General features: G+C 37.4%; 1 protein-coding gene across 1 annotated transcript in view; it reads right to left on the bottom strand.

Moving 5' to 3' along the window:
* LOC106095308 (uncharacterized) overlaps window positions 1-25,000 on the bottom strand; it is a 138,293-nt gene that overhangs the window by 33,044 nt on the left and 80,249 nt on the right. Inside the window, exon 2 of the mRNA XM_059360901.1 lies at window positions 14,262-14,866. Coding sequence (XP_059216884.1) covers window positions 14,262-14,866 — 605 coding nt within the window. The remainder of the gene's footprint in view (window positions 1-14,261; window positions 14,867-25,000) is intronic.

Here is a 25,000-nt window from a genome sequence, read left to right as displayed (position 1 = left end):
TGGCTGAGATTTTTCACAATGACTTTTACTATGGTCTCCAACATTCAATTTAATTATGGTCCGAATCGGACCAAAACGTGTTATAGCTCTAATAGCAAAGCAATTCGTTTCTTTTATCTTTGTTTGCCTACAAAGAGATACCGGGAAAATAACTGAACAAATGCGATCCATGGTGGAGGGTATATAAGATTCGGCCCGAACTTAGCATGCTTTAATTTGTTGCAAATAACGTTCTGCTCTGACAGCTGATTTAATTACAATAAACTCTGGCTTATTTCTCTAAACATATAAGTCTATGTGGGAATATGAAAATACATGATGCCACGTAGGATATTAAGTGCTGTTTTGTTTGATTATGGATGCTTGTGTGTGTGTGTATGTGTGCTTTTGCTTGCCTAACGCTGTTTGAGTAGTTGGAAAATAACCACAGCAAATAGTGGACCACGCGTTCCACATTTTATCCATGCATAGTTGGAATTTTTAATAAGTATTGGCACTGGTGGTTGTATTGTGAAAGTGACGATGTCAAATAAATCCACTCATTTGGTATTCTACAAATAACATTGAGGACATTATGGACTAGATGTAGTTCGTGATGATGCCGAACTAAACATTACAAAGCCATAAATTGTCAGTTGATGGTCAAGGGAGTTTTTATATCCTCCTCTAGTAATTAATCGAAATATGGATCTGATCGTTTTGGAATTCTAAGTTGTAGCCATTTAGTTTTCGAAGGAGTAAAGAATTTTGCACAAATAATTCTAATTGATGCAGTCTGTTGGAATTGTAAATGGGCTATATTGATCAATGCAAACGTTACCCGATTAGTCTTAAATGTTTGCATGGGCTGTTTTTTATGGCTTTCAACAACCATGCCAAGCATGGTCTTAATTGCTTTATAGCCTGATATAGCTTCCATATAAACCGATCTCCCGATTTGATTTCTTTAGCTTCTGGAGAGCTTATTTGATTTGGCTAAAATTTCGCACAATGACTTCGCTAAGATTTCCAACATACGTGTCAAGTATGGTCCAATCAGTTCATAGCCTAATATAGCTCCCGTATAATCCAATCTCCCGATTTTATTTTGAGACTTTGGAGGGCATAATTCTTATCCGACTTGGCTAAAATTTTGTACTCTCTCTGTAACCTCTAACATACATCCTTAATATGGTATGGTATGCATTTGTGTTTGTTTATTTGTGGGTATATAAGTTTGTTTGTTCCTCGTAGACTCAATAACGGTTAAACCGACAGGAGCAACTGTTATACAATTTTTTGATATCCCACAAGCAAGACCCAAAAATAAAAGTGCACCAATCGGGACAATATGCGACTCAAATGAAAGGTATTCAGAAGAAGACTACGAATTTCATATGAATAATTGGGTCCAAGTAACTTGGGGATCGCCCCAACCCAAAACCCCCCAAAGCGGAATCATGACAATATGGGGCCCAAATGAAAGGTATTTGGGAGGAGATTAAAGAAATGGTTGGGAAGGAAGAATAGGCTTTATAATTTGTTGATATCGGCAGATGGTGCACCCTCCCCCGTTACCCCAAAACCACCATCCAAAACAAAGGCTGATCGATAGGGACAATATGTGTATCGAAAGAAAGGTATTGGAGAGTAGAATACGAATACGGTATTAAAAATTTGGTTAAAGTATTCAAGCGGTCACTCAACGTCAATACTCCCCCAAAATACACATATTGGACGTACACATCAGCATAGGATCCAAATGAAAGGCATTCGTAAGTAGACTCCGAAAATGACATAAACAAGTGAAAGCGTGCTAAGTTCGGCCGGGCCGAATCTTATATACCCTCTTTTCCCGGCATCTCTTCTTAGGCAAAAACTAGAGGCTCAAAAAGTCAAGTCCCCAGATCTGTTTATATGACAGCTATATCAGGTTATGATCCGATTTGAACCATATTTGGCACAGTTGTTGGATATCATAACAAAATACCACGTGCCAAAATTCATTCAAATTGGAAAAGAATTGCGCCCTCTAGAGGCTCAAGAAGTCAAGACCCAAGATCGGTTTGCATGACAGCTATATAAGGTTATGGACCGATTTGAACCATACTTAGCAAAGTTGTTGGATATCATAACAAAACACGTCGTGCAAAATTTCATTCCAATCGGATAAGAATTGCGCACTCTAGAGGCTCAAGAAGTCAAGACCCGAGATCGGTTTATATGGCAGCTATATCAGATTATGAACCGATTTGAACCATACTTGGCACAATTGTTGGATATAATAAAAAAACACGTCGTGCAAAATTTCATCCCAATATCGGTCCATGTTTTGATATAGCTGCCATATAAACCGATCTTGGGTCTTGACTTCTTGAGCCTCTAGAGTGCGCAATTCTTATCCGATTAGGATGAAATTTTGCACGACGTGTTTTGCTATGATATCCAATAACTGTGGCAAGTATGGTTCACATCGGTCTATAACCTGATATAGCTGCCATATAAACCGATCTTGGGTCTTGACTTCTTGAGCTTCTAGAGTGCGCAATTCTTATCCGATTGGGATGAAATTTTGCACGACGTGTTTTGCTATGATATCCAATAACTGTGGCAAGTATGGTTCACATCGGTCTATAACCTGATATAGCTGCCATATAAACCGATCTTGGGTCTTGACTTCTTGAGCCTCTAGAGTGTGCAATTCCTTTCCGGTTGGGATGAAATTTTGCACGACGTGTTTTGCTGTGATATTCAATAATTGTGCCAAGTATGGTTCACATCGGTCCATAACCTGATATAGCTGCCATATAAACCGATCTTGGGTCTTGACTTCTTGAGCCTCTAGAATGCGCAATTCTTATCCGATTTTACTGAAATTTTGCACATAGTCTTCTGGTATCACTACCAATAACTGTGCTAAGTATGGTTTATATCGGTTAATAACCTGATATAGCTGCCATATAAACCGATCTTGAGTCATGACTTCTTGAGGCTCTAGAGTGCGCAATTCTTATCCGATTGGAATGAAATTTCGCACGACATGTTTTGTTTTGATATCCAATAACTGTGCCATGTATGGTTCACATCGGTCTATAACCTAATATAGCTGCCATATAAACCGATCTTGGGTCTTGATTTCTTGAGCCTCTAGAGTGCGCAATTCTTATCCGATTGGGATGAAATTTTGCACGACGTGTTTTGCTATGATATCCAATAACTGTGGCAAGTATGGTTGAAATCGGTCCATAACCTGATGTAGCTGCCATAAAAACCGATCTTGGGTCTTGACTTCTTGGGCCTCTAGAGAGCGCAATTCTTATCCGATTTGCCTAAAATTTTGTACGACGGATCCTCTCATGACCATTAGCTTTCGTCTTTATTAGGGTCAGAATCGGTCTATAGCCCGATACAGCAATTTAATTGTGGTCTAAACCGGATCTTTTCTTATATCATTTTTTGCCTAAGAAGAGATGCCGGGAAAAGAACTGACAAATGCGCTCCATGGTGGAGGGTATATAATATTCGGCCCGGCCGAACTTAGCACGCTTTTACTTGTTGGACGATAATCACAACAAGGGACTAGAATGAAAGGTATTCGGAAATAGATTGCAAAAACGGTCAGGAAGGAGGAGGAGGTCAATATGGGGCTCAAATGAAAGGTATTCGGGATAAGACTATGAATATGACATAAAAAATGAGGTCCAAGTAATTGGTGGTCGTCCCACCCTCAAACGGGAATATAATTCGATCCAAGCTAGATGAGCCTCAAATAAAATGTATTTGGTAACAAAGTACGAGTATGACATTAAACTTTGTGTCCAAGAATCTAGAAGGTGCTTTGCCTCCTAAAGTCGCCTCCAATAGTTTATTGAATAAGGCGCCCCCCACTAAACGGCTGTATACACCAATTATGACAATATGGGGTTAAATTTAAAGTAGAGGGTTGTGGACTGCGAATATGATATTTTTATTCTTCTTATATATCTAGCGGACCAACTCACCTCAAAACAGTTCATCAATTATAATGACCTAAGAGGACACTGTCGACTTACCCCCAAAGTTATGATGTTCGGTGTGATAGGAGCAGTTGCAAACCTTAACGTCAAGTGGCAGCCATTTTAAGCTCATCGACAAGGAGCCTTCTTTTCCTAAAAAAGTCCAAACAACGTGCTGCTGGGCAACACATTAATGTTTCAAAAGTTTTACTTGGTTTAATTGTCAAGAACTGTCACCACCTAATATAAAGACCGGCAAATTAGTTCTCTACCACTGAGAATCGTTTAATATGGCAGTTTCAAAGACTAAATTTATGACCATTCAACAGGTAGCCATATAGTCAGTAATAGACAACTAACACATGATGATCAATGTTATAGGCGTGTATTTCATAAAAAACTCTAACGGATTATCCGGGGCGACATGGAACGGAGAACTTTTAAGTTATTTTGGGTATAAAAGTCTAAACCTCTTCCTTATCGATGGCAGCAATAACATTTAAATAAGCGCAATCTATTCTGAATGGAGACGCCACCACGAACAGAGAGAGGGCAGAGTGGTTAAAATTGATCATGCGACATCTATCTGTGTTATGGCAACCTATCGGTCCGTAAAATAAAGAAAAGTAAAGTACAGGAATTTCAGTCCGGTTGTTTGCTGTATTGTTTTTTTAATTTTCCCACCCTAAGACGGGCCTTAACAATAGGTGTTTCAGGTAGTTTAAGTGGATATATTTGCCATAGATAAAAATGTATTTATTGGGTTGCCCAAAAAGTAATTGCGGATTTTTTAAAAGAAAGTAAATGCATTTTTAATAAAACTTAGAATGAACTTTAATCAAATATACTTTTTATACCCTCCACCATAAGATGGGGGGTATACTAATTTCGTCATTCTGATTGTAACTACTCGAAATATTCGTCTGAGACCCCATAAAGTATATATATTCTTGATCGTCGTGAAATTTTATGTCGATCTAGCCATGTCCGTCCGTCTGTCCGTCCGTCCGTCCGTCTGTCCGTCCGTCCGTCCGTCCGTCTGTCTGTCGAAAGCACGCTAACTTCCGAAGGAGTAAAGCTAGCCGCTTGAAATTTTGCGCAAATACTTCTTATTAGTGTAGGTCGGTTGGAATTGTAAATGGGCCATATCGGTCCAAGTTTTGATATAGCTGCCATATGAACCGATCTTGGGTCTTGACTTCTTGAGCCTCTAGAGTGCGCATTTCTTATCCGATTGGGATGAAATTTTGCACGACGTGTTTTGTTATGACATCGAACAATTATGCTAAGTATGGTTCAAATCGGTTTACACAGGTCTCCAACATATAATTTAATTGTGGTCCAAACCGGACCATATCTTGATATCGCTCTAATGGCAGAGCAAATCTTTTCTTATATCCTGTTTTGCCTAAGAAGAGATGCCGGGAAAGGAACTCGACAAATGCGATCCATGGTGGAGGTTATATAAGATTCGGCCCGGCCGAACTTAGCACGCTTTTACTTATTTTACACTGTTTTTCTAAAGCAAGCTAAAAGTAACAGCTGATAACTGACAGAAGAAAGAATGCAATTACAGAGTCACAAGCTGTGAAAAAATTTGTCAACGCCGACTATATGAAAAATCCGCAATTACTTTTTGGGCAACCCAATATATGAAGAGAATAAAGCTATCAGATTCGCAGTCCACAAACTTATACCTTTAATTTAACCCCATATTGTCATAATTGGTGTATACAGCCGTTTGGTGGAGGGCGTCTATAGGAGGGTTGTGCTCTATACAACATCTGCCGTTTCAGCACAAATTTGAATGACACAACCCACACAAAAATATCTATCACTTGATCTCCCATTGTTTTAATTGGTTAAATAACCTATAGGAGGCGGTTTTAGGAGCTAAAGCACCACCTAGATTCTTGGAGACAATGTTTATTCGCATTCTGCTCTCAAATATTTTTCATTTGAGTCTCGTATAGCTATGATCGAGTAAAATTGTCATTTGGGGATATTTTCTTCGACCACATTTTTATACCCACCACCGAAGGATGGGGGTATATTCATTTTGTCATTCCGTTTGCAACACATCGAAATATCCATTTCTGACCCTATAAAGTATATATATTCTTGATCAGCGTAAAAATCTAAGACGATCTAGACATGTCCATCCGTCTATCCGTCTGTCTGTTGAAATCGCGCTACAGTCTTTACGTGTCTATACGTGTTCCGTTAGACTCAAAAACGGCTGAACCGATTACCTTGAAATTTTCACAGATTGTGTGGGTTGATCTGGAAGGAAACATAGGCCATATAATTTTTTGATATCGGGAGGGTGTCGGACCCATTCCCTTACCCCAAAAGTACTACCAAAAAATAATAGTGGACCGATCGGGACAATATGGGATTCAAATAAAAGGTTTTCAAGAGTTGAGTAAGAATTTCATAATATAAGTTGGGTCCAAGTACCTGGGGGCCGCCCCAGACCCAAAACTACTTAAAATAGGGTTATTTAACGATCATGACAATATGGGACTCAAATGAAAGGTATTCGGGTTGAAGATTACGACTATGCTCAGGAAGTAGGAAAAGGCTTTATAATTTCTTGATAACGGCAGGGGTCGGACCATTAACCGCTACCCCAAGTACACCACCAAAATCAAAAGTGGACCCATCGGGACAAGATAGGTATCAAATGAAACGTATCGGAGAGTAGAATACGAATATGGTAATAAAATTTGGGTTTTGGTACCCACCGGGCCGCCCCACCCCCAAAACTCCCCCAAACAGCCATATTGGATGTTCATTTCAATATGGGGCTGAATTGAAAGCTATTCGGGAGTAGATTTCGAATCTGGCATACAAAACCAGATCGAAGTGTAGGAGGTCACGCCGCCCTTCAAAAATGGCATTAGACCCGTTATGACTATATGATATTTGGCTGAACAGATTTTTGTAAAATTTTCACAGATTTTGTACGTTTGTCTGGAAGGAAACAAAGGCTATATAATTTTTAGATATCGGTTGGAGGCGGACCTTCCGCCTTACCCCAAAAACGCCATCCGTATCCGAAAGTGGTCCGATCGGCACAGTAAGGGTATCAAATGAAAGGTATTGGAGACCAGGACAAGTAAAAAGGCGTTAAGTTCGGCCGGGTCGAACTTTGGATACCCACCACCTCGGAAATATACGTAAACCATCTTTCATCAAAATCCGGTGAAAATTTTATACCTTTTGTCCCATAGCAGTTATATCAAAATATGTTCCAATTTTGACCAAATACTTATAACTACAAGCCATTGTTTAATTGTGTATAACAAAATATTGGTCTTTTTAGTAGCTTTATCTAAAAATAAACCGGTCTGACTTACATACGACACGGATTTCGAAAAGCCTAACATAAGTCACTGTGTTAAATTTCAGTGAAATCGGATTATAAATGCGCCTTTTATGGGGCCAAAACTTTAAATCGAGATATCGGTCTATATGGCAGCTATATTCAAATCTAAACCGATTTAGCCCAAGTTTCAGAAAAATTTCGAAGGGCCTAACTCAACTCACTGTCCCAAATATCGGCGAAATCGGACAATAAATGCGGCTTTTATGGCCCCAAAACCTTATATCGAGAGATCGGTCTATATGGCAGCTATATTCAAATCTGGACTGATCTGGGCCATATTGCAGAAGGAAGTCGAAGGGCTTAACCTAACTCACTGTCCTGAATTTCGGCGACAACGTACAATAAATGCACCTTTTATGGGCCCAAAACCTGAAATAGAGAGATCGGTCTATATGGCAGCTAGATCCAAATCTTAACCGATCTGTGGCATATTGAAGGATTATGTCGAGGGGCCTAACTTAACTCACTGTCCCAAATTTCGGCGACATCGAACAATAAATGAGCATTTAATGGGCCCAAAACCTGAAATCGAGGGATCGTTCTATATGGCAGCTATATCCAAATCTTCACCGATCTGCACCAAATTAATGAGGGATATCAAAGATCCTAACTAAATTTACTGCCCCAAATTTCAGAAAAATCGGATAATAAATGTGGCTTTTATGGGCCTAAGACCCTAAATCGGCAGATCGGTCTATATGGCAGCTATATCCAAATCTGAACCGATCTGAACCAAATTGACGAAGGATGTCCAGGGGCCTAACACAACTCACTGTCCCAAATTTCATCAAAATCGGATAATAAATGTGGCTTTTATGGGCCTAAGACTCTAAATCGGCGGATCGGTCTATATGGGGGCTAAATGAAGATAAAGCCCGATATTGCCCATCTTCGAACTTAATCTGCTTATGGATAAAAAAAGAACCTGTGCAAAATTTTAGCTCAATATCTCTATTTTTAAAGACTGTAGCGTGATTTCAACAGACAGACGGACATACGGACGGACATAGCTAGATCGTCTTAAATTTTTACGCTGATCAAGAATATATATACTTTATAGGGTCGGAAATGGATATGTCGATGTGTTGCAAACGGAATGACAAAATGAATATACCCCTATCCTTCGGTGGTGGGTATAAAAAGAATATGGTATTAAAGTGTGCGTCCAAGAAACCAGGGTCCCCCAAACCCCTCTTAACAGATATATTTGAAGTTCATGTTAATATGGGAATCAAATGAAAAGCATTAGGCAGTAGATTACAAATACGGCATAAAACATAAGGTCCAAGTAATGGGAGATCGCCCACCCCCAAACATCCCCAACTGGGATTAGGGAGTAGATTACGAATATGACATTAAAATTTTCGTTCAAGTCTAGATGGCGCTTTTCCTCCTAAAGATACCTCAAATGGGCTATTTGACCCATTATGACAATATGGGACTCAAATGAAAGGTATTTGAGAGTAGAAAAAGAATTTGATATCCAAAATGGATCCCCTAAACTGAACTTCATTTCCGTAGGGAATAAAGAACGAATTTGATATCTATTTTCAGTGCAAAGTACCGGTGCCCGCACCAGCCCTAAAACACCCACCCAAACGGTTCATATTTACCCTCCATGGCAATATGGAGCTCAAATTAAAGGGATTTGGAAGTGTAGCACGAATTTGATATCCATATTTGAGTCGAAATGTCTGAGGTGCCATCCCTCCCCTAATGAGAACATTATCCTACGGAAGAACATTACCACCTGGAACCGAGAAGGGGCAAATTCTCACACATCAATGAATGCTTTCCGATTCAAGTTTAAAGTCAATGATAAGGCACCTTTTTTATAGCCGAGTCCGAACGGTGTCCCGCATGGTTATTTTTAAATGACCATGCATGGCATTTTACCTCGCAAATGTCGCTAACATTAAGAGAGGAAAACACCGGGCCCGGTTCGGCTAGTCTATTATATAAAAATTTAATTGTTGCGCTTTGTTTGTTAGTTTGTTTGTCTGTTCCGTATAGACTCAAAAACGGCTGAACCGATTTTCGTGAAAGTTTCACAGATGGTAGAGATTGGGCCCCATGTGAATAAAACGACGCCAGATCTCGGAGATGCGTGCACCGATTTAATCGAAATTTTGTATGCCACCTTATAGTACCCCAAAAACACGAAATTGATAATTGATTGGGACAATATGGGTACTAAGGAATAGAGTAAGAATTTGGTATACAAAATGCACTCTTAAGTTTCGGGGGGTCCCCCACCCCAAAAAAGCCCAAAGAGGACATTTTCACCGCTTTGGGCAATGTGGGTATCAATTGAAAAGTATTTGAGAGTAGAGTACGAACTTGGCATTAAAATGTAACCCTAAGTGTCGGGGGGGCCCCACCCCCAAAAACACCAACCAACAGGACACTTTAACCGCTTTGAGTAATGTGGGTATCAAATAAAAGGTACTTAAAAGAAGAATACAAATCTGAGACAAAAATTTATTTTTTGGTGTCTGAGGGCCCTTCCCACCACCCAAAACCCCATAGCAGGACAAATTTACAGATAGGGAAAATATGAATATCAAATCAAAGGTTGAGTTCAATGCTGATATAAAAAGTTATTCCTTGGTATCCTAGGCTCCTCCCCACCCCCAAAACCCCTCAATAGGACTTGTTTATGGATTGGGACAATATGGCTGTCAAACGAAAGATATTTAGAAGCTGAGTACACATCTGTTAAAAGAATTCGGTCCAAGGTGTCTACGGGGCCTCCCCAATCCAAAAAAACCCCAAAACGGGATAAATGTCGAACGTCACAAAATGGGTATCGAATGAAAGGTCTTTGGGACTTGACTACAAATCTGGTATGTACAATTAGGACAGAGTGTGGGATAAAGGTATTTATCTGGTATACACTTTTAGGACAGAGTCTAGAACCGGCTCACCAACTAAATATCCTTCAATAGGACGTGTAGTTCGATCGGAATGATATGACAATTAAAAGAAAGGTCTATGACAGTATATTAGGAATCCAATGTTGGTATAAGGATTCAAGTATCTGGGTGACGTCCTACCATTCCGCAGGACAGTATATCGCGACAATAAAAGACTCAAATAAATTGTCGTTTGGTTCTTAGCGTGGGGGGACCCTCTCCACCCAATAAATGCAACGCCAAACTGTCATGTAAGGATGACTGAGAATTTATTGTACTCAAATGAAAGGACGTGTCAGAGGGTAATCCCCTCCCCCTTTTCTACCCAAAAAAAAAGGAATTAAGAATAATATATAGATAGAATAGGACGGAAATACAAGGTCTTTGGTAGTAGAGTACGCTTTTTACCCTCAGATTGGGATGGACACAGGAGGATCTGCGCATGTTTAAGAATGTAGTATCCCAAGTGGTCGCTTTGAAATATGATTTTGAATGTAGATAACCCTAGCTCTGAATATCTTGATAACCTCCTTCAAAATGCTTGACATTATGGAGCTCAAACAAAATCGTGCTCTAGCACGGTGCTGATATTACCTCAGAGTTCGCCTCTAAACTCCCTTCAAACTGGTCATGATTGCCTACTATGATGATAAATAATAGGTATCTGATAGTAGAAAACGAATTTGATATCCAAGATTCAGGCCAAATGTTTGGAACTTTGTTGTTTGTTTGTAAGTACGTGGGTGACCATGACCATGCACACCCCTCAAACTGGATATATTTGTGGATTATGACAAAAAGGGGCTCAAATCTGTATCTGTTTCGTGGCCGAGGGACGCCTCACCTCATAAACTCCCCCTAAACCACACATATATACCGACTATAGTAATATGTAGTTCCAATATGATTTTCGGGAGTGGAGTATGAATCTGATATCCACTTTTGGGGCAAAGAGTTTGGCTACTCCAATCCACGAGAATAAAGTAGATCTAACATCCAAACTTGCCCTGTCCAGCTAGTTTTATATATAAAAACTAGCTGACCAGGGCCCGATCCGCTGGGCCTTCTTTTACTTCATATGGAACAAAATTTTCCTTTGAATATTTATTTTCGACAATTAAAGAATTTGTGGTGAAATACCATGTTACCAAATTGTATATAGCTTGACTAACAGTTTAACGATATAAGTGCCGTTATCTGAATCCCATATTTATTGGTCTATGAATTCAAGTTTGGATGTAAGGTGTACTCCATTATTAAAAAACTTTATTTCAGCTCGATATTCTCATGATGTCTGATTTAGGGATGTTTTCGGGGTTGAGGTGGTCCCCCAGACACTTGACCTTAAAAAAATATCAGCATCGTGCTCCTCTCTCAATTACCGTTTATTTAAACCCTATATTGTTATTGGTTTAAGTGGAGTTTACAGGATGAGGCGTCCCTATCTCGGGGATGGGCTGTATTTTAGAGTAGAACACGAATCTGATATATATTTTCAAAGCCAAGCCACGGAGTGTCCGCCCCATCCCCCAAAACACATCCCAAATCGCTCATGGTTACCAACTATGGAAAAAAGGAGCTCAAGTGAAGGGTATTTGGAAGTAGACCATGAACCTGACATCAACATTCGGGACCAACTGTCTAGGGGACGTCCCACCACCATAACAACCCCTCAAGTAGGACGTATTTGCTCGCCATGACAATTTAGGTCTTAAAGAGAGTGAAGCTCGATATTGATAGTTTTTTGGATCTATACCCCAAGACGGACATATTTGCTATCGTTTGCAATAAGGGGTTCAAATAAAAGGAATTTGAGATTAGAAAACGAATTTGGTATCCAATTTTGAGGCCAATGGCAAAATGGGGTTGAAATAAAAAATGGTATTTGAGAGTAGAGCACGATGCTGATATATTTTCAGGGCTATGTGTTGGAGGGACCCCACTCCCCAAAACAGACCTAAACCGGATATATTTACCAACCAGGTCAGTGTGGGGCTTAAATGAATTAGCCACTTCCGCGATCAATTTTCTGTGGGTCTATCCCTTTCCCAACACAAACAACAATTATTTACTGACCATCGCAATATAGGGCTTAAGTAAAGGTATTTGGGAGTAAAATACGAATCTGATATCCAAATGTCGGGGCATAGCCCCTTCTCCCAAAACACCCCATAAAGAGTAAAAATTAACCGATCATGGCAAATAAAAGGTTTTTGGGATCAGACAACGAACTTGATAACCAATTTTGTGGCCAAGTGTTAGGGTGACTTGTCATCCCATAAACTCCCCTTAAACCAATTACAAAATGGGGTTTAAATAAAGGGTATGGTATATTAGAGTAGAGCACGATGCTGATATTTTTTCAGGCTAGGTGTCTGGGGGCCACCTTAACTCCGAAAAAAGACCGCTAAAATGGACATACCTTTTTATCGATCATGGCAAATAAAAGGCATTTGGGAGTAGAGTACGAAATTCATACCCGTTTTCGGGACCACACTTCTGAGGTCCATGTTTTGATATAGGTGTCATATAAACCAATCCTAGATCTTGACTTCTTGAGCCCCTAGAAAGCGCAATTCATAGACGATTTGTCTGAAATGATTACATGAGATATTTTTTTACGACTTCCAACAACTATGTTAAGTATGATTGAAATCGATTCATAACCTGTTGGAGCTGCCGTATAAACAAATCTGGGCTTCTTTAGCAGCTAGAAAGCGCAATTCTTATCCGATTTGAATGAAATTTGTCACAATAGCTTATGCTATGGTCACCAAAGCCTAACCAAGTATAGTTCGAATCGGTTCGTAATGTGATATGGCTCCAATAGCATGGCAATTTTGATCTTCTGTTTGCCTATAAAGATATACCGGGCAAAGAAAGAAACCCTTACAAATGCTATACAAGGTGGGGGGTTCATATGATTAGGTCCGGCTAAACTTGGCACGCTTTTACTTGTTTATTCTCAATTTTACTTTCCCCCCTTTAACCCCTGATCCATACCAGGAATTCTACATAACCAAACAAAAAATGTTAATCCACCCGAAAAGACATGCTCATTGATCAGTGGCAGACATAAACTGCACTTTAAAATGAAAATTGAAAATTATTGTTACATGCAAACACTCTCACATATCCATGGAAACCAAGACCATATTCCATATGCAGCTGTGACAAAAAGCAGCACATACTATACATATCTCTTCAACGTAGCATGTATATGAACTCGACTGGAGAATATCAAGCATAACTTTTTGCTTAAAGTATGAAATCACTGCAGTCTCCTCCATTCAATTCAATTCAATCTCTCAGAAACATCATCACCAACACACGAGTAGATGCACTAAATATTCAAAAGGAATACCGAGTGCAAGGACTATACATTTGTGAACACATAAGGGGGAAAAACAAAAACAGGACCAAGAATTTTGTTTTGCATCTCAGCTGCAGTTTATCTAATGGGTTACTTGCTTTTCTAGCTATCTGAAAGTGGTAAATTGTTGCTGGTGTGTTCTGATGCGTGCTGTATTCATGATGATGGAGAAGTGATGTGATGCGATGCGATGACTAGGAAAATGAAAATATTTTCTTGTTTTTGCTGCATTCCCCTAAACACATAACACATTCCCGGTAGCGCTTGAAACTCTAACATTGCGCATTCAAAGAAAAATATTCCGCTCAAACAAAATATCCTTTATGATGGCAAAGGAATTGCGAATAGAAGAGTATAGCCCACTCGATGCACTACCGTTTCCTAAATATTGCTAACATTTCTTGCTGCTACTACTATTGCTTCGTAGGGTATTTTGTATTAAAATAAATTGCCTTACTTGTGAATTAATAACAACCACCAAGTGTTAAATCTCTCCGCCGTTTATCAATTTTTAATATTTCATCGATTTATTCTCCCCTTGCCCCATAGCCAATTTCTTAACAATGAAATTTTCGTATGCATATTGCGACCACAATGCTCACACTTACCAGACTTGTACGCCCACTTGACCCATCTTGAGGCGCTCCATATCCGTTTGCGCCCAGGCCGGTCGCACCCACATCGATTTGTGATTTATATCATTGCTGACATGGACCAATTCCAGACTGCTGTGGGCATATTTGCGTACATTCCATGCAAAGTTATTATGACCATCCACCAATGGCACGTCCCGCAATATCCGCTTGACAATCTTCAGTCTTTGGGTGTGTGAGTTGCGGCTGGGCGCCATGACGAAGTGCTGATACAGCAGCGTCGCGGCCACAGCCAACAGAGACAGTGCCACCAGCAGCGTCAGAGCAATCACACAGGAATTGCGTCCGGTTAGCTTGTGCTGATGACCACCCACCATGGCGGCGTGGGCATGCTGTTGTGAGACTTTCGATTTACGCTTTGCCTTGGCCGCCGTATCGACGACAATGGGATTGCTGACATCAGAGGGGGATTTGGTGTCGTTGTTGAAGTTGACTTTGGACTTCTGTATGCTGGCGATTTCGCCACCCGAATCACTGTTGGAGGTGGAATTTTGGCGGGAGATATTGCGTCTGATGTTCGAGTGTTCGGTAACATCGGGTAAACCGCCGAAGCCGGTGGTCTGCAAGCACAACAGGGAAAGCGGAAATGGTGAAAATTAATTAAATGTCATTGATTTTGTGTGATAGCACTTAAGGAAGGAAAATTATTAAGTAATGCGTACGGTAACAAGAAAGTAAAAGAAATTGATTTAATTAAAGGCGCGATTTAAACTAATGATGAAAAGTAAAATATTGAAAATATTTCAAAAACGTGAAAGTGCAGAGAGATTGTTAGGAGAATTTTTGTTTTAATGAAAATTTAGTAAACACATTATGTCAAACTTTTTGCCAATATTTTCTATAGATATAACATTTTCATCAAATTCTTTGTAATAAAAGAAAACAAGAACATTTTTTTTTATTTAAAACCAAGTTTTGAAAACAAGTTCACAACTTCCTATAGAAACTTGTGATTAATTAACCTCTTTGTGTTAAAGAAGAATTTTCTTTTTGTTCTTGCTTCGTTGCACCTTAAACAAAATTTTCTTTGTTTTCCCTTTATCTACTTTGAACTACTAATTTCAAAGTTTTTCGTTCAGCCAAATTTAAATGGGAAGAACATTGTTTTGGTTATTAAATAGCAAAGTTTGCAAGTTGTTGTTTATGCAACTCAAGAGAGCTATCCAAATAAAATCTTCTCATTTTTTCTAACAGATTTTCAAATAAGTTAATAAAGAAGATTTTTCGAAAAGCAAATTACGAAGGCACTCCCCCATCACCCTCAACCAACATTATTTACCCTCCAAAACGATAAAAATGGAACAATCAAAAATTAAAAAAAAAAAACATTTCGATAGAACTACATGCTAATTAACTGCTCCAAGACAAGCACTGTTGTGCACAAAAAAAAAAAGGTTAAAAAGCTAGCAATAATAATCCTTTCTAAATATTTGCAAGGACATAGTAGATGTTGTTTTAAAAATGATCTCTCTAAAATTTTTCAAAAAAAAAAAAAAAAAATATGGGAGCGACGAAAATTTTTCTAAAGAAAAACATTTCTAAAGAAAAAAAAGGAGTCTGGCGACAGACTTTCTAAAGAAAAATTGTGTCAGACAACAATTTTTCTATAAAAAACTATGTCTGACGATAATTTTTCTATAGAAACTGTGTCTGACGACAGTTTTTCTATAGAAAACTGTGTCTGACGACAGTTTTTCTAAAGAAAACTGTGTCTGACGACAGTTTTTCTATAGAAAACTGTGTCTGACGACAGTTTTTCTATAGAAAACTGTGTCTGACGACAGTTTTTCTATAGAAAACTGTGTCTGACGACAGTTTTTCTATAGAAAACTGTGTCTGACGACAGTTTTTCTATAGAAAACTGTGTCTGACGACAGTTTTTCTATAGAAAACTGTGTCTGACGACAGTTTTTCTATAGAAAACTGTGTCTGACGACAGTTTTTCTATAGAAAACTGTGTCTGACGACAGTTTTTCTATAGAAAACTGTGTCTGACGACAGTTTTTCTATAGAAAACTGTGTCTGACGACAGTTTTTCTATAGAAAACTGTGTCTGACGACAGTTTTTCTATAGAAAACTGTGTCTGACGACAATTTTTCTATAGAAAACTGTGTCTGACGACAGTTTTTCTATAGAAAACTGTGTCTGACGACAGTTTTTCTATAGAAAACTGTGTCTGACGACAATTTTTCTATAGAAAACTATGTCTGATGACAATTTTTCTATAGAAAACTGTGTCTGACGACAATTTTTCTATAGAAAACTGTGTCTGACGACAGTTTTTCTAAAGAAAACTGTGTCTGACGACAGTTTTTCTATAGAAAACTGTGTCTGACGACAGTTTTTCTATAGAAAACTGTGTCTGACGACAGTTTTTCTATAGAAAACTGTGTCTGACGACAGTTTTTCTATAGAAAACTGTGTCTGACGACAGTTTTTTCTATAGAAAACTGTGTCTGACGATAATTTTTCTATAGAAAACTGTGTCTGACGACAATTTTTCTATAGAAAACTGTGTCTGACGACAGTTTTTCTATAGAAAACTGTGTCTGACGACAGTTTTTCTATAGAAAACTGTGTCTGACGACAGTTTTTCTATAGAAAACTGTGTCTGACGACAGTTTTTCTATAGAAAACTGTGTCTGACGACAGTTTTTCTATAGAAAACTGTGTCTGACGACAGTTTTTCTATAGAAAACTGTGTCTGACGACAGTTTTTCTATAGAAAACTGTGTCTGACGACAGTTTTTCTATAGAAAACTGTGTCTGACGACAGTTTTTCTATAGAAAACTGTGTCTGACGACAGTTTTTCTATAGAAAACTGTGTCTGACGACAGTTTTTCTATAGAAAACTGTGTCTGACGACAGTTTTTCTATAGAAAACTGTGTCTGACGACAGTTTTTCTATAGAAAACTGTGTCTGACGACAGTTTTTCTATAGAAAACTGTGTCTGACGACAGTTTTTCTATAGAAAACTGTGTCTGACGACAGTTTTTCTATAGAAAACTGTGTCTGACCACAGTTTTTCTATAGAAAACTGTGTCTGACGACAGTTTTTCTATAGAAAACTGTGTCTGACGACAATTTTTCTATAGAAAACTATGTCTGATGACAATTTTTCTATAGAAAACTGTGTCTGACGACAATTTTTCTATAGAAAACTGTGTCTGACGACAGTTTTTCTAAAGAAAACTGTGTCTGACGACAGTTTTTCTATAGAAAACTGTGTCTGACGACAGTTTTTCTATAGAAAACTGTGTCTGACGACAGTTTTTCTATAGAAAACTGTGTCTGACGACAGTTTTTCTATAGAAAACTGTGTCTGACGACAGTTTTTCTATAGAAAACTGTGTCTGACGACAGTTTTTCTATAGAAAACTGTGTCTGACGACAGTTTTTCTATAGAAAACTGTGTCTGACGATAATTTTTCTATAGAAAACTGTGTCTGACGACAATTTTTCTATAGAAAACTGTGTCTGACGACAATTTTTCTATAGAAAACTGTGTCTGACGACAATTTTTCTATAGAAAACTGTGTCTGACGACAATTTTTCTATAGAAAACTGTGTCTGACGACAATTTTTCTATAGAAAACTGTGTCTGACGACAATTTTTCTATAGAAAACTGTGTCTGACGACAATTTTTCTATAGAAAACTGTGTCTGACGACAATTTTTCTATAGAAAACTGTGTCTGACGACAATTTTTCTATAGAAAACTGTGTCTGACGACAATTTTTCTATAGAAAACTGTTTCTGACGACAATTTTTCTATAGAAAACTGTGTCTGACGACAATTTTTCTATAGAAAACTGTGTCTGACGACAATTTTTCTATAGAAAACTGTGTCTGACGACAATTTTTCTATAGAAAACTGTGTCTGACGACAATTTTTCTATAGAAAACTGTGTCTGACGACAATTTTTCTATAGAAAACTGTGTCTGACGACAATTTTTCTATAGAAAACTGTGTCTGACGACAATTTTTCTATAGAAAACTGTGTCTGACGACAATTTTTCTATAGAAAACTGTGTCTGACGACAATTTTTCTATAGAAAACTGTGTCTGACGACAATTTTTCTATAGAAAACTGTGTCTGACGACAATTTTTCTATAGAAAACTGTGTCTGACGACAATTTTTCTATAGAAAACTGTGTCTGACGACAATTTTTCTATAGAAAACTGTGTCTGACGACAATTTTTCTATAGAAAACTGTGTCTGACGACAATTTTTCTATAGAAAACTGTGTCTGACGACAATTTTTCTATAGAAAACTGTGTCTGACGACAATTTTTCTATAGAAAACTGTGTCTGACGACAATTTTTCTATAGAAAACTGTGTCTGACGACAATTTTTCTATAGAAAACTGTGTCTGACGACAATTTTTCTATAGAAAACTGTGTCTGACGACAATTTTTCTATAGAAAACTGTGTCTGACGACAATTTTTCTATAGAAAACTGTGTCTGACGACAATTTTTCTATAGAAAACTGTGTCTGACGACAATTTTTCTATAGAAAACTGTGTCTGACGACAATTTTTCTATAGAAAACTGTGTCTGACGACAATTTTTCTATAGAAAACTGTGTGTCTGACGACAATTTTTCTATAGAAAACTGTGTCTGACGACAATTTTTCTATAGAAAACTGTTTGTCTGACGACAATTTTTCTATAGAAAACTGTGTGTCTGACGACAATTTTTCTATAGAAAACTGTGTCTGACGACAATTTTTCTATAGAAAACTGTGTCTGACGACAATTTTTCTATAGAAAACTGTGTCTGACGACAATTTTTCTATAGAAAACTGTGTCTGACGACAATTTTTCTATAGAAAACTGTGTCTGACGACAATTTTTCTATAGAAAACTGTGTCTGACGACAATTTTTCTATAGAAAACTGTGTCTGACGACAATTTTTCTATAGAAAACTGTGTCTGACGACAATTTTTCTATAGAAAACTGTGTCTGACGACAATTTTTCTATAGAAAACTGTGTCTGACGACAATTTTTCTATTGAAAACTGTGTCTGACGACAATTTTTCTATAGAAAACTGTGTCTGACGACAATTTTTCTATAGAAAACTGTGTCTGACGACAATTTTTCTATAGAAAACTGTGTCTGACGACAATTTTTCTATAGAAAACTGTGTCTGACGACAATTTTTCTATAGAAAACTGTGTCTGACGACAATTTTTCTATAGAAAACTGTGTCTGACGACAATTTTTCTATAGAAAACTGTGTCTGACGACAATTTTTCTATAGAAAACTGTGTCTGACGACAATTTTTCTATAGAAAACTGTGTCAGACAACAATTTTTCTATAAAAAACTATGTCTGACGATAATTTTTCTATAGAAACTGTGTCTGACGACAGTTTTTCTATAGAAAACTGTGTCTGACGACAGTTTTTCTAAAGAAAACTGTGTCTGACGACAGTTTTTCTATAGAAAACTGTGTCTGACGACAGTTTTTCTATAGAAAACTGTGTCTGACGACAGTTTTTCTATAGAAAACTGTGTCTGACGACAATTTTTCTATAGAAAACTGTGTCTGACGACAATTTTTCTATAGAAAACTGTGTCTGACGACAATTTTTCTATAGAAAACTGTGTCTGACGACAATTTTTCTATAGAAAACTGTGTCTGACGACAATTTTTCTATAGAAAACTGTGTCTGACGACAATTTTTCTATAGAAAACTGTGTCTGACGACAATTTTTCTATAGAAAACTGTGTCTGACGACAATTTTTCTATAGAAAACTGTGTCTGACGACAATTTTTCTATAGAAAACTGTGTCTGACGACAATTTTTCTATAGAAAACTGTGTCTGACGACAATTTTTCTATAGAAAACTGTGTCTGACGACAATTTTTCTATAGAAAACTGTGTCTGACGACAATTTTTCTATAGAAAACTGTGTCTGACGACAATTTTTCTATAGAAAACTGTGTCTGACGACAATTTTTCTATAGAAAACTGTGTCTGACGACAATTTTTCTATAGAAAACTGTGTCTGACGACAATTTTTCTATAGAAAACTGTGTCTGACGACAATTTTTCTATAGAAAACTGTGTCTGACGACAATTTTTCTATAGAAAACTGTGTCTGACGACAATTTTTCTATAGAAAACTGTGTCTGACGACAATTTTTCTATAGAAAACTGTGTCTGACGACAATTTTTCTATAGAAAACTGTGTCTGACGACAATTTTTCTATAGAAAACTGTGTCTGACGACAATTTTTCTATAGAAAACTGTGTCTGACGACAATTTTTCTATAGAAAACTGTGTCTGACGACAATTTTTCTATAGAAAACTGTGTCTGACGACAATTTTTCTATAGAAAACTGTGTCTGACGACAATTTTTCTATAGAAAACTGTGTCTGACGACAATTTTTCTATAGAAAACTGTGTCTGACGACAATTTTTCTATAGAAAACTGTGTCTGACGACAATTTTTCTATAGAAAACTGTGTCTGACGACAATTTTTCTATAGAAAACTGTGTCTGACGACAATTTTTCTATAGAAAACTGTGTCTGACGACAATTTTTCTATAGAAAACTGTGTCTGACGACAATTTTTCTATAGAAAACTGTGTCTGACGACAATTTTTCTATAGAAAACTGTGTCTGACGACAATTTTTCGTCGGATTTTGGGTAATTTGCACTAATGTTGTTATTTGTCAGCCGTATTTATTACAGTTCGAACATATTTGCTCAAAATTTGATACGGATTGTTTAATAACCCATGCGGTCGGCTCCGCCCGACTTCTGCCCTTCCTTACTGGGGGGAATCCTTTATCATATGTTTGCCTAAAAAGAGATACCGGGTAAAGAAGTAGACAAATGCAATCCATGGTTGAGGGTATATTATATTCGGCCCGGGCGAACTTAGCACTCTTACTTGTTTGGTAATATTTTTCTTTTGCCCACGACAGTGTTGATGTTGATGATTCATTAACATTTAAACAGTTTTTTGGTTCGGCTTTGTACCATCCATCAGTTCATCAATAATACAAATCAATTGCGGATTCGAGCATAAAAACAAACACCAAAGGAAACCATAATTTAATAGCCACGACCAGCACCATTTATGTCTCCCAAAGGGAGTCATTTGCCGTGCTGCATATCAACCAAAAATTTCTCGCCTTTAATGGTATGTCCAAAGCATGGCTCATAAATATTTTCCATATCAATCGTTTTGGAATATTTTTGCTCGCCACTCGAAAGCCTTAAATGCCAATGACGATGATACACTAAAAGTTTATGGCTGCAACAAAATCAAACATTTTTTTTGCCTTATGATTTTTGTTTTTGGGTAGTTTTGGTTTTTATTTCATTTTTCAAGCAAATGTGGTCATTCGAATCATTTTTATGGAGTTATAAAGTTAAACGAGCCCAGTAACGAGTGAACTCGAAATCGTTTTGGCCGAGGGAAATCTTAGGGGGATAACAAATAAAATTGTGGCCCAGTTATTTGGGAGATACTAAAAATAATTTCGGAGATTGTCGTTAAAAGTGAAGTAAAAGCACGCACTTCAGTTCTCTGGTGGCTGAGCACCAGCATATGGCCTATATTTGGTGACACCCTTCTATTTTGTCGCCCCTCTCTCCCTACGCGTGTGTTTTTTTTGTATATGGGTTGGGATTTTAATGCATTCAACCGTAAATTTTGAGTATTGGAAAAACAAGTAAAAAGGCGTTTAGTTCGGCCGGGCCGAACTTTGGATACCCACCACCTCGGGTATATATGTAAACCACCTTTCGCCAAAATAAGGTGAAAAATGCATACCTTATGCCCCATAGAAGCTTTATCGAAATATGTTCCTATTTGGACCAAATACTAATAAATACAAGTGTGTTTTTAGAAGCTATATCTAATAATAAACCGATCTGAACGACACGGATGTCGAAAAGCCTAACAAAATCCGATTATAAATGCGCCTTTTATGGGGCCAAGACTTTAAATCGAGATATTGGTCTATAAGCCAGCTATATCCAAATCTGGACCGATGTCGAAGAGCCAAACACAACTAACTGTTCCAAATTTCGGCGAAATCATACAATAAATGCGCCTTTGTGGCCCAAAATCTTAAATCGAGAGATCGGTCTATATGGCAGATATATCCAAATCTGGACCTATCTGAGGCAAATTGAAGAAGAATGTCGAAGGGCCTAACACAACTAACTGTCCCAAATTTCGACGCCATCGAACAATAAATGCGCCTTTTATGGGCACAAAACCTTAAATCGAGAGATCGGTCTGTATGGTAGCTATATCCAAATCTAGACCGATCTGGGTCAAATTTAAGAATGATGTCGAAGGGCCTAACGCAATTCACTGTCCCAAATTTCGGCGCTATCGAACAAAAAATGCGCCTTTTATGGGCACAAAACCTTAAATCGAGAGATCGCTCTGTATGGTAGCTATATCCAAATCTAAACCGATTTGGGTCAAATTGAAGACGGATGTTGAATGACCTAACACAACTCCCTAATCGGACAATAAAATTAGCTTTTATGGGTCTAAGACCCCAAATCGGCAGATCTGTCTATATGGTAGCTATATCCAAATCTAGACCGATCTGGGTCAAATTGAAGAATGATGTCGAAGGGCCGAACGCAACTCACTGTCCCAAATTTCGGCGACATCGGATAATTAATGCACATTTTATGGACCAAAAACCTTAAATCGAGAGATCGGTGTTTATGGCAGTCATATCCATATCTGAACCGATCTGTGCCAAATTGAAGACGGATGTTGAATGGCCTAACACAACTCCCTAATCGGTCAATAAAATTGGCTTTATGGGTCTAAAACCCCAAATCGGCGGATCGGTCTATATGGCAGCTATATCCAAATCTAAACCGATCTGGGCCAAGTTGAAGAAGGATGTCGAAGGGCCTAACATAACACACTGACCTAGATTTCGGCAAAATCGAATAACAAATATGACTTTTTTGGCCCAAGTCTCTAAATCGGAGGATCAGTCTATATGGGAGCTATATCAATATATATTCCGATATAGCCCATCTTCGAACTTAACCTGCCTATGGACACAAAATAATCTATGCTAAGTTTCAGCTCACTATATCTATTTTTAAAGACGGTAGCGTGCTTTCAACAGACAGACGGACGGACGGACATGGCTAAATCGTCATAGATTTTTACGCTGATCAAGAATATTTCATATATGTTGCAAACGGAACGACAAAATGAAGATACCCACCTCCTCTGGTGACGGGTAAAAAAATGGTTATTAGGCTTTTCAAAATAAATCGCTCGTTTAGGATAATTGCAGGACATTACTTGCACCTAAAATTTTATGTTAACCGTGGTACTAAAATATATAATTACCATTTGAGGATATTATAGTGGCAATTTTCTGGGTAATGTTGAAAAGAATAAAAAATTATTGTTAATTACTGAAAATGGGGGGATTGAAGGAGAGTAGGGGTGAAATTATGCTTCTTCATGGATATTATATTGAAACAAATAACAACAATTAGAGAACACACATTTTAGAATTAATTGGTAAAAGTTTTGCAGCTTAAATTTATTAGAAATTAAAAGCCTTATTAAAATGTTTATAAAAGGCGATATTTGAAATTCAAATATTTAATTTTAAAATCAAAATCTATGGTATGAAATTACGATTTCATGCCTTATCGTCCTTGAAAGCCATCAAATAAATTTCTATTCTCTGAATTGAAAAATTTCCAATCCCTAATTTTGTGAAATGATATGATACTTATATCCCTTTTCAATAATACAAAAGTTTAACTTTAATTCATTCTATGCAACTTGAGCAATATAGAATGGTATTCAATTAGATGCTTACAAGAAGTTTTACATTCACAGTTGATACTTCGAGTTTTAAAAACAGCAAAGCGGCCATATTCATATATATCTTGGCTGTAGCCAAGGATATTAATCTGAATCTGAATTAACTTTACACATAAGTGAAGTATAGCCTTCAAATGTGGCTTACCTGAATGTTAATTATATACCTTGCTATTACACACACACACACAATGTGAGAAGCCTATTTACTTGTTTTTTATATGATACACTTCAGACTTGTAATTATGATCAACACCACATGCATTCACTAAGGCAGCACAACCATCACATTCTCAAAATGCAAAGAGTTTATCCAGATTTTTTCTTTCCTTCTTTGCCAACATGTAATTAAAACTTTTATACATCCCAACAGCAAAATAAACAGAAACTCTTTTGAAAGGATATAAATAAAATAAATTAAAGGGTAAATATGTGGTTTAACAAGAGTCTGGCAAATTGACCGAGAAGCTTGTGTGTTTTAACCTTGAAATGTATGTATGCCAATATTTAAAAAAAAAAACATGTTTTCCAAGGTAAAGAAAAACTTTTGCAAATTGATCAAGTCTTAGAAACATTTGTCTGGAAGAAATATCTTTAAACAGTTTAAAAGGCTAAACAAAACAACGGCAAAATACAAAATACCTTAGTGGAGGAACCATATATTAAACAAAATTAAAAAAAAATTATCCTGAGACATATTTTTCTAAAGAAAGAAATGTCTCACGACAATTTTTCTTAAGAAAAATATGTCTCACGACAATTTTTCTAAAGAAAAATATGTCTCACGACAATTTTTCTAAAGAAAAATATGTCTCACGACAATTTTTCTAAA

This window comes from Stomoxys calcitrans, chromosome 1, assembly GCF_963082655.1.
Source record: "Stomoxys calcitrans chromosome 1, idStoCalc2.1, whole genome shotgun sequence".
Taxonomy (NCBI): Eukaryota; Metazoa; Arthropoda; class Insecta; order Diptera; family Muscidae; genus Stomoxys; species Stomoxys calcitrans.
This window is presented reverse-complemented; position numbering and strand designations above follow the sequence as displayed.